This window comes from Argopecten irradians, chromosome 9 (genome assembly GCF_041381155.1).
Source record: "Argopecten irradians isolate NY chromosome 9, Ai_NY, whole genome shotgun sequence".
Taxonomy (NCBI): Eukaryota; Metazoa; Mollusca; class Bivalvia; order Pectinida; family Pectinidae; genus Argopecten; species Argopecten irradians.
In genome coordinates this window covers 25,011,100-25,023,192 of record NC_091142.1, presented here as the reverse complement: position 1 = coordinate 25,023,192, position 12,093 = coordinate 25,011,100, and the positions used below count along the sequence as shown (strand labels likewise).

Genomic DNA, 12,093 nt, shown 5'->3' with positions numbered 1-12,093 from the left:
GGCTTTATTGTAAACATTCTTTGAAATTCCACCAAAGTAATTACATTATATATGTAAATCAAGGCAAATAAATATATCGCATATGGACACATAAGATAACATCTCTCGTATGTTGCAGATAAAATACTGAGAGTTTTCTATCGATTTACGGTTCCTATGAAGTACTCACGACTAGAAAGAGAACTGAAACTGTACAAAAACGGTACTGTAACGTCAAAAGTTGCAGGTTAAAGTTTGGAATTGTTTTAATTCAATATACCAAATTATTCACTGGTTTAATTAAACTTACATTTACAAATAGTTAGACATTCAAATGAAGGAAATGGTTGCAACAAATTAATACTTAAAGATGCTCCACCGCCGGCAGAGCATAAATGATATTAATCATTTGAACATTAATTGGTGTTTAATCGTGTATATATATGCCTAATTAACACAAAAAATATTATGAAATAATTTATTTCGCCTTTGGTGCATGCGCAATCAGTACTTCATTCCATATAGGATATATTGTCACGGAATTTTTTCGGGATACAATTAATTATTTTTCATATTTTTAATTTGAAGTTAAATTAGAAGCTCAAACTTTTCAATAATGGTAATGGTGTAAAGTAAGTAACTTTTGTAACTGAAGAAAAATACTAAATCGTCTGCTCCTGTTTTTTATAGTGAAAAAATACCATTTGTCAGCGGTGAAGCATCTTTAACAATAATTGGCGTTTAATCGTGTATATATATATGTCTAATTAACACAAAAAATAAAAATAAAATAATTCATTTTGACTTTGGTGCATGCGCAATCAGTACTTCATTCCATATAGGATATAGTGACACGGAATTTTTTCGGGATGCAATTAATTGTTCTTCATATTTTTAATTTGAAGTAAAATTAGAAGCTCAAACTTTCCAATGGTGGTAATGATGTAAAATAAGTAACTTTTGTTACTGAAGAAAAATACTAGATCGTCTGCTCCTGTTTGTGATAGTGAAAAAAATACCATTTGACAGCGGTGGAGCATCTTTTACCTATTAGAAGTTTGAACATTTATTGCCATCTCAACTTCATAACAAAATATGACAAATAAAGATTTTCAAGATTTATTGAAATGAAATATTGTTTCACTATAAACAATAAATGATAGTTTATTTAAATGACCCCTTTCTGTTAAACAATATCATATCTTTTCTTGGGTGCGATACTTGCAAGTAATTGAATTTTTTATAAAACTGAATAGAAAAAACAACATATTTTAATACGTTTTAATAACTAATTGATAAGGAAATAATGAGATTTTTTTTTTTTTTCATAAAAATATAATCGACACACAGTGAATATCGTATATCAAAAATATATCCAAATGTCAAAGCAAAATTTTAAAACTCAGAAACGACTAAACAAGGACAAAGAGAGAGAGAGATAGACTGTGGTTTTCTGATATATAATGTTAATAAATATGAACATATAAATAATATACTAGATCTGAGAACGGGGGGATAACCTTTGGACCTTACTTCTAAGTTGCAAATATGTGATCTGTTATGCGTTAGGGTTGAATTTTGTATCTCTATGTACTTGTACTTTGCATAGTAGATTTATGAGTCTCATTATAAATGCGATGGGCGATGGTTATGATAAACATTCTTTGAAAATTCCAGTGTGTCGCCAAAAGTAATTACATTATATATGTAAATCAAGGCAAATAAATATATCGCATATGGACACACACTAAGATAACATCTCTCGTATGTTGCAGATAAAATACTGAGAGTTTTCTATCGATTTACGGTTCCTATGAAGTACTCACGACTAGAAAGAGAACTGAAACTGTACAAAAACGGTACTGTAACGTCAAAAGTTGCAGGTTAAAGTTTGGAATTGTTTTAATTCAATATACCAAATTATTCACTGGTTTAATTAAACTTACATTTACAAATAGTTAGACATTCAAATGAAGGAAATGGTTGCAACAAATTAATACTTAAAGATGCTCCACCGCCGACAGAGCATAAATGATATTAATCATTTGAACATTAATTGGTGTTTAATCGTGTATATATATGCCTAATTAACACAAAAAATATTATGAAATAATTTATTTCGCCTTTGGTGCATGCGCAATCAGTACTTCATTCCATATAGGATATAGTGTCACGGAATTTTTTCGGGATGCAATTAATTATTTTTCATATTTTTAATTTGAAGTAAAATTAGAAGCTCAAACTTTTCAATAATGGTAATGGTGTAAAGTAAGTAACTTTTGTAACTGAAGAAAAATACTAAATCGTCTGCTCCTGTTTTTATAGTGAAAAAATACCATTCGTCAGCGGTGAAGCATCTTTAACAATAATTGGCGTTTAATCGTGTATATATATGTCTAATTAACACAAAAAATAAAATAAAATAATTCATTTTGACTTTGGTGCATGCGCAATCAGTACTTCATTCCATATAGGATATAGTGACACGGAATTTTTTCGAGATGCAAGTAATTGTTCTTCATATTTTTAATTTGAAGTAAAATTAGAAGCTCAAACTTTCCAATGGTGGTAATGATGTAAAATAAGTAACTTTTGTTACTGAAGAAAAATACTAGATCGTCTGCTCCTGTTTGTGATAGTGAAAAAAATACCATTTGACAGCGGTGGAGTATCTCTAACCTATTAGAAGTTTGAACATTTATTGCCATCTCAACTTCATAACAAAATATGACAAATAAAGATTTTCAAGATTTATTGAAATGAAATATTGTTTCACTATAAACAATAAATGATAGTTTATTTAAATGACCCCTTTCTGTTAAACAATATCATATCTTTTCTTGGGTGCGATACTTGCAAGTAATTGAATTTTTTATAAAACTGAATAGAAAAAACAACATATTTTAATACTTTTTAATAACTAATTGATAAGGAAATAATGAGATTTTATTTTTTTCATAAAAATATAATTGACACACAGCGAATATCGTATATCAAAAATATATCCAAATGTCAAAGCAAAATTTTAAAACTCAGAAACGACTAAACAAGGACAAAATGTTTGGAGAGAGATAGACTGTGGTTTTCTGATATATAATGTTAATAAATATGAACATATAAATAATATACTAGATCTGAGAACGGGGGGGGGGATAACCTTTGGACCTTACTTCTAAGTTGCAAATATGTGACCTGTTATGCGTTAGGGTTGAATTTTGTATCTCTATGTACTTGTACTTTGCATAGTAGATTTATGAGTCTCATTATAAATGCGATGGGCGATGGTTATGATCATGCTTTTAAAATAGTGTGTCGCCATAAAGGTTATGATCTAAGAATAGTTCCTTGAAAACAATTCTATTTCATACATTTTATACCCTTATCCACACAGGTTAATGTGATATGTTAATAACAGGATATCGACATTAAAACTTCCCAATAGTCTTCATTTAACTGTGTTTTCCAAATTCATTCCAGTCATCAAAATTGATAATGGAAGAAGTCCTAGCATATCGGGTCAGATTACATTTGTTCATGGACATGGTTTTTGCTTGAGAGAAATTTGGTTTATTATAACAAACTTATTCAATTCATTAAAATAGTGAACATTGATTATAATGAATGATACATTGTATATAGTATTAGGTTAATTAATATGTTGGATTATCTGATTTTCAAATAAAATTGAAATTTACAATAAATGTTCATTGGTAATACAATATGCTTAATTTTCACTTCTCGAACATAAACAACTATACCATGAATTGCGTTGAATATAGAACAAAATATATTGATAGATAATTAATAAAAGAACATCTTATTGACAATTGATACGAATTAAATGTTCATTACACTTTATCACCCAGTCCTCTAATGCCATGACAGATACCTATTACGCACGTATCACTATTCAAGTATGACATCTCTCTGATGATAGGGATTACAATGTGACATGGATTTTGACAAATCCCCGTTATATTGATAAATGTTCTAACGGGAACAAGGTATCATACTATGTCCTGTAATCACAGAGGTGTTCGATCTCTCAGATAAACTTTCTCCCTTGTAGTTTTTTTGACAGGTAAAATTTGTCCAGACAGAGCTAATAGTACTAGAGACTGGCAGTGATAAATAAAACGTATGTGCTACTGATGCAATCCTTCATTTAACAGCTCATTGGCTGGCGCTGTCGTCATTTATCACAGTTAACAGTAGAACTCGTTACAGAGTATCTAAGTACTGGGGTTCAGAAAAGGGGATTGACAAACTTCTCAATTTACCTAAAATACAAATAAATCAATATGTATATATATGTTGAAATTGATTTATGCATATCCAGCAAGATAACATCACATCTGTACATTTACCGAGAATCTGTCACTGACTTAAACTAATTACTGTAGGTTATAGAATTTTTACATCTATATTTCTTACAATTTGACAGGTCGTACAAATTACCCCCAGGGTATTACAACCTTTGAAAAAAATAACTAAAGGCAATACTAGGGTTCACGCATGATCAGTCACCAAATGATATTGGGATGGACCGGGGAATGAAATTTATTTATTTATTAATTTTTACCTGACCAGACAACATCTCAAGGAGTTTGGAGAAACACAAACAGCTCTGCTGATGTCGTAATATATCCGGAATTAGTATCACAAAATATCATTACCATATTGGACATTACATTCGATATAAAAAAATATTAAAGACGTTTTCACAATGACTACGAACGGCCAGGAATTCGGCATGTTTTACATGTACAAAGACTCCAAACCTACAGTAGAAAGCCGATACCCAATCCTACAATACGTCAAACGGAAACTTAAAATAGGGCAGTTCGATCCGGAAGATAAAAGGCAGGCACTGGTAAAGAAATCTGGACACTATCGGGTCAAATACACAGGTATGTTTTAACAATAGAATATTTGTTGAATTTTTAAAGTGCATGATATATCATAGTTGCTAATGTTAAACATTCAATTTTGAACAATGAAATTCAATAATTATGTTAAAATGTTATTAATGCAAAATATACTGTAAACATAATAATTTTAGCGGTAGTTTTATTTTAGCGGTAGTTTTATTTTAGCGCTCTCCGCGATGTCTTCAAAGCGCTAAATCATGTACAGCGCTAAATTTTGTAAAAATGTTTTTTCCGGTATTGAATCACCGCTTATAAATCATAATTCACAGTTTTCCGCATTTGCGTGAAAACTTGTCTGCGCTAAAATCATAACGTTTACAGTACTGAATCAGTTACAATCTTTTAATATTCAATTCAATGAAATTCATTTTTTTACACAATGCAAACGTATACTAAAACAGTGTGGAAATTTTAATATCTAATTTTAATCAAATTCGATGATTATGTTGAATGCTATACATGTACAATCAATACAGTACTAAATCAGATGCAATCTTTTTTTTACATTAAATTTTAATAAGATTCGATTAGTATGTTGACTGCTTTACAATTATAATTAATACAGTACTAAACCAGTTCAAACTTTTAGTTTGTTTTCGCTAGTTTTATAAAATGTCAATGTCTCCCCAAACTTGCATATCAGGATCTAGCTGTTTTAATTGTTAGTTAAATCAAAGATTATTAGGGAAGCATTCGTCGCTAATAACTACAAAATGCAATACTTTTCACTCTTACCTTTGTCACGTCTGAATAGATAAAGAAATGCTAAAATAAAAAAAAGGTTTCCATGCATGTCAGGATTCGTTCAGTAGAACTAATTTAAACCAGTATTCCTTATAAGGCTACTTTCGGAAATTATGCTTTAAAATAAATCCCAGATATAAAACTTTCCGGACACAAATTGAATCAAAATACCTTTCAGTGCAATTAAATAGATATTTCCTAAAAGAGATACACTTTCGCTAATTACTTTTGACAGCAAACTTAAATTGCAAGCCAAAGAATGTTGGTTTACAGAAACCGAATCAACTTAACGCTTTCAATCAGTAGAAACAATTATTCAATCCCTGGTGGAAACAGAACTGTCACTCATTTAGATAAGCTTAAGTGCGCTTTTTAACGTGCAAAAAATACGCGCGCTAAAATATAGTTTCACAATTTATATTTTACCAATAATTCAAACAACACATTTCAATTACTCAGTTTAATATATGTAGTTGTGCTAATTATTTTTCTAAATCAAAAAAATGTTTACGATATATCCTGTAATTTTCAAGCGGATAAAACTTTCGCAATTTCGTGATTATTTATGTGATTGCGAATTTTATCAGCCAAACAATAAATAATAGATAAATCAAATGTACTCTGTTGTGATATCGCGAAACGTTGATCCCCGAAAATAATTTTTTCCCGTTTTAAATCAAATCGCGAAAGTCTTGACCCGCGAAAATTACCGGCTACTAATTAAACAGTATACAGTATATTAAACATGACGTTTGTCACCATTCCTTGCGAATGTTTTATGTGCTGTCACATGTATATGTAGACATAAATGATATTCAGTAAATTATCATCAGTTAGCATTCGAGTAGAAAATAAACTAATGATATACTATGTATGAAGCATGCAAAATACAATGATAAACAAAATGTTTGTAGTTGACATTTCAAGTTACTTAGTATTGAATTCGTGATATGAATAATGATTGATAATGAATCAAGATCATTGATCAAAAGATAATTAAATCAAATCCATATTATATGAACCAAAGATAGTTAAACTGGTATATTAAAATCATGGATTATAACAATCAATTGTTTGTTTAGCATATTGAAGACAGCACTAAAGTCTATGCTAGTGAAACAGAAGCAAAGTAGTTTGCAATTGACAATAGATAAAGATAAACAAATATATACGACGAAAAACCACCAGTATGTAATGATTATATAACTTAAATTTAGCATTACAAACGATCACTGAAAACCGCTTTTCTTTCGCGTCCAATTTGCGTTCGCGAATTTCGCGATCCCATGAAATTCGTGAAAGTAAATCTCAGTGTATTGATATCTACACCATTTATATCGAAAGAAATTCCCAATTAATGTTTAAATCCGCGGATGTTAATTTTCACGAACTTTAATAATAGCCGCGAAGGCAAGCTGGTTTACAGTAGTGCAAAACATCAACGATGACAGCCATTATAATATATAACACCACCCCCCTTTAAAGAAAAAGTTTACACATCGCATCATTTCAATACGAACCAACTCAATTAGCTTTGTACCATTGCGTTTCATTTGGTTATTGTCTGAAAGAGATAGTAGGGATTCCTTTCAGCCAGAACATTTTCTATAAGCCAATTACATCATATTACATCATAAGAAAGCGCTAAATCATAGCAGATCTAAGTTTCAAGTGTGAAACTGTTACACGGTATTAATTTCTGTAGAAAGAGGCTTAGTTAGACACGTTGGCTCCAACATAATACTGCTCGATTACAATGCCTTGGGATGTGTGCTATATACGTCTCAAAACCCGTAATAATTTCGTACGCACGCAATTAAAAAACCTGAAAAGATCATTTCAAATCAGGATACATGACCTAGAGATAGTGTTTTTGCTTTTCATAAGTCAGCTAAGCTGCATCATGATCATTAGTAGATCCTTTGTGGCTTGACCTAGATTTGATGTAAAGTAGGGTAGTTAATTTGTGGAAATATATTTCTTTTAATACTTTAGGCTTATACTGACTTTAACTTATTCTATCTTTTGTGACTTAATGGAATTTAAAAGAAATTCAAATTTCATTGAAGGCCAATCTCTCGCTTATGCATAAGCTTGGTCTTGTGATTTTACCAACCTAGAAGATGTAAAAAAGTACATGTGATGATTAACGTATAGAAAACCACAAATCATCTATTATCAATAAGTTTTGAATTGAAAATGTAATTTCTGTATTCAGTAGTTGATCAATGATTTTCATCCTTGGAAAAATTTACATAATTAAGCTGAAATGTATTATGTAAAATATTGCAACAAAAACATTTGTGCGTTACTAATCACCAGCTGTGTTAATTTCAATTAATTGATGGTTTTTTTCGTATTTCCAGTTACCAATTAACCACTAAAAACACTCGTTTGTTCGTTTATTCACTTAAAGTCTGATGTGCCAAAAAACAATAATTTTGGATTTAAATTTTTAAAAAATATCCTAGAAATTAACTAGAACTGTAAGTCAATACAATAACGGTATTATATATACTATTCAATATTTTATTGAATAACGACAAAAATATGTAATTTTAGTAATTAACTATGCTCTCAAAATTTAAATATCTCTTTTTCTTTTAGAAATTAGGGAAGAGTTCTAGGAACTGTGATTAAGTTATTAAAACACATGTATTTTACTTTATTTTGTAGGCCCAAAGAAGTTTCGTTCTAGCAGCTGTGATTTATGTAATTTCGATTTACTTTTTTATTTTGTATGCCTTATCATATAATGTGTTCTGCTCTATGAACTGTTATTAACTTCATCTCATTTTTAATGGCTTAAGGAGTTCCGTTCTAGGAACTGTACTCTACTTAATTCTAATTTACCTTTTTTATTTTGTAGGACTTAAGGAGTTCCGATCTAAGAACTGTACACTACTTATTTTTAATTTGCCCTTTTTATTTTGTAGGCTTTAAGGATTTCTGTTCTAGGAACTGTACACTACTTAACTCTAATTCACCTTTTTTATTTTGTAGGCTTTAAGGAGTTCCGTTCTTGGAACTGTACACTACTTAATTGTAATTTACCTTTTTTTCATTTTGTAGGCCTTAAGGAGTTCCGTGGACTATTCCTCCGGGACCTCTATATCACCCTGATAGATCTACAATGGCGGTACCTCCTAGCCATTGTCTTCAACATGTACCTCGTCACATTCTTCTTGTTCGGAGTCTGCTGGTACTGGATCATGGCCAGCAATGGCGACTTCGACCACATCAACGATCCTAACTGGAAACCATGTCTAACTGGGGTCTACACATTCGCCGGCACGCTCATCTTCTCCATAGAAACTCAGACGACCATTGGATACGGATACGCTTACATCAATTCGGAGTGTTCCAGCACTCTCGTCTTACTGTTCATCCAGATCACATGTGGGATATTGATGGAAAACCTCCTACTGGGGTTCGTCTTCGTCAAGTTCGCACAACCCAAGCGCCGACAGAAGACCATCGTCTTCAGCAAGACTGCCGTCGTCCATCAAGAAAATGGCAACCTTTGTCTGCAGGTAAATCCATAAGGAGGTCATAAAATTGCTGCTTAAAACTCAGTAATATGTATGAAGTAAGGTTGTGTTTATGATTTAAGATATACTATTTTACACTAGGGTTAGGGTTAGGGTTAGAATACGGAATAAAGCTGCAGACGAAGGATAACAATAGTTTGTCCACACTGTTGAAATTACTTCTTTGCCCCAGCTATACTATTTTATCATTTCTATATCAAACTGAAGATATTTCACAACGAATACTAGATCTAGAGCACTCTATTCTTCGTCTGCATCTTTATTCAGTACCCTGTTCATACACCTTGTAAGACATAATTTGTAAATATTTTTGTTGATTTGTTCCTCCTTTCACGAACATTTGAATAAATCTTGCCAAACATAAACATATACTTGTATGTGATAATAGAGTACTAAATGAACTGTACTCTTTCCCACAGATTCGTCTAGGAGACATGAGACAGAGCCATCTACTGGACGCCAGGGTCCATGGAGTCCTTGCCAAAAAGCACGTAACCACAGAAGGAGTTCAGTACCCACTTTACCTTCACGACATCGAGTTCGAAGCACAAGGGATGGGAGACAAGATAGTCTTGATGTGGCCACTGGTCCTTTCGCATAAAATCACCTCCAAAAGTCCATTCTGGGATGTCAAACCAGCTGATCTGATGAGTGACAAATATGAGTTGATCATTTACGTTGAGGGAACTATTGAATCCACAGGAGAATACTGCCAAGCTCGTACTTCATATCTTCCATCAGAAATCCTCTGGGGACATCGTTTTGACAGGCTAGAGGAGTTTGACTCCGGAAACGGGAGATGGGAAGTCGATTTCGAAGGCTTCCATGACGTTATTTACATGACAAACATCCGACAGAGCGCAAAGGAATTACATGATCTGAAATTCAATCCCGCTAAGGACAAGACAAAGGATGACGTCACCAGTCCAAGAAGTAAAACACCGAGCCCTCCACTGTCAGTTTCACTCCACACAATACCATACGATTCCCCGCCAACATCGGAAACATTCCAGGATGCCGCAGACACTACGGCGCCGGGATCAGGAGGGACTTCAATCATGCCGGAAATGACGTCAGAGGATGAAATGGAAAACTACTTTCATTCCACACAAAGCATGACTGAAAATGAAGGCGAGGCTGGATCAGAAAACAGAACTCCTACCTTAGACACAAATCCGAACGAGGACACAGAAATCCACATCGACCTTGGCAACGGTAACCTGGGAGATATAAAAGAGGAGGAGGAGCATGATGATTTAGCTCATTACAAGTATGCAGATGCTGATGCCGACGACGGCGATGAAGGAAAATCCGATGATGAGTACCTGTCATCTTGATATTTGTGAATTTGATGAAAAATTTTATCGATCGAGCAAACAAGTCAATTGTCGCTGTACCCCATGATGCCATGAACTTGTTGATAGTTTGAGATAAACCCAAAATCTACAGTTTCAAGAAACTTTTCGCTACTTGTTTGGCCTTGATTGCAAGGAATCATAGTCCCACTCCTTACTGTGCAAAGGACAGAATGCGCGTGATGACCTGACGTAAGGCGGTAGTGACCCGGAAGTATGAGCATTTCCCGCGCTTCGACACTTACTACTTACAATAAAAATTATATATAAGTGTGATTATATCGTTTTGTATAAAGCGTTAATGTGTTACTGTGTTACCATGCATCTGTCAAATGTACAAATAAACAAACAAATACAATAACAAGAGTGCTTTGTTTCAATAACAATAATTACGGAAAAACGAGGAAAAATATCATTGAAGAACTGTACTTTCTTTCCTTAGACTACAAAATGTTTTAAAGTTGACTCCTTCGTTTTTTATGCTACAAAGTACTATTTATTTTTTCCACAATCTTTGAGCGTCAAATCCTTTTTGACAAGTACAAGTAATTCACGCATATGCATATAAATATATATTTAGTTCACATTTTGGTGCAAAGAATTAAGCTGAATTCAGATTATTGCCCCCCAAAGCGTGGTTTTTCAAATGGAATTAGCTCCATCACTTGATTAGTGAAATTTTCAGTTGTAGTCTGCTATAAAACTTATCATCTCCACTAAATTAAAGTTGGTGGAAAAAGTATTAAAGTTGGTGGAAAAAGTACTTCCGAATTAGAAATATTTTTTCAACTTAGTATCAGTAGTTATTATTCTATCTTGGTTTAAAAAATGTTGTTATATTGTGATCAGCCTACAGCCAATCACCCTTTGAAATAAATAGGTTATGATCTTTTCTTTTACAACACCTTTGCTATCTGTATTTGAATCTGATTTTAATTACAAGAAAATATATTTTTGTAATGGTGACATCAATATTTCTTAAACAGATTTATCATCTTCTCCCATTGTGTACAAATACTGAAAAAACAACATATCTGGATATCCATATTAAAGCTTGCACTAAATAAAGTCAATATTCCCCAATTTTTTTTCTTGAAAAGTACAATATCTGCTTTTATTTGAACAAGAGAAATGTTGCACATTCCCATTAGTCTGCTAAACCTGCCTATATTATTTGGCTTTTTACTTAATTTTTATTTTCCCAATGTATATCTATATATTTAGCATTTTTTAAAGCCTTATGATATATGCAGGGTTAGCGGACTAATCTCCTACATTCTTGTGTTGAAATTGAAGATGTTTTTCAAAATTTGTTTCTAATTTAGTGATACTTGTTAAATGTTTAAACTAATGGGCCATCAATGACAATGGCAAAATGTTTTTAAAGACTTATACAATATCAAAGGCAATAAATATTCAAATTCAAATATTCACCCCTGCACATGTCATATCAAAACTGAAGACTCTGTGTGCAACAACAGATGGAACAGGTAGCTTGGTTCTTCATGTACATCAAAGGAATACAATAATGGT

The 12,093-nt window shown here is 32.3% G+C and overlaps 1 protein-coding gene across 1 annotated transcript; it reads left to right on the top strand.

Moving 5' to 3' along the window:
* The first annotated feature begins 4,705 nt into the window (after positions 1-4,705).
* On the top strand, positions 4,706-10,542 carry LOC138330660 (G protein-activated inward rectifier potassium channel 2-like). Its single transcript, XM_069278210.1, has 3 exons — positions 4,706-4,889; positions 8,727-9,187; positions 9,625-10,542. The coding sequence occupies exons 1-3, from the start codon at positions 4,706-4,708 to the stop codon at positions 10,540-10,542; spliced, it is 1,563 nt and encodes a 520-aa protein (XP_069134311.1).
* The last annotated feature ends 1,551 nt before the right edge of the window (positions 10,543-12,093 follow it).

Coding starts and splice junctions, on each gene's coding strand:
- LOC138330660 (XM_069278210.1), top strand. CDS start 4,706: ATGACTACGAACGGCCAGGAATTCGGCATGTTTTACATGTACAAAGAC. Junction 4,890..8,726: donor CTATCGGGTCAAATACACAG/GTATGTTTTAAC, acceptor TTCATTTTGTAG/GCCTTAAGGAGTTCCGTGGA. Junction 9,188..9,624: donor ATGGCAACCTTTGTCTGCAG/GTAAATCCATAA, acceptor TCTTTCCCACAG/ATTCGTCTAGGAGACATGAG.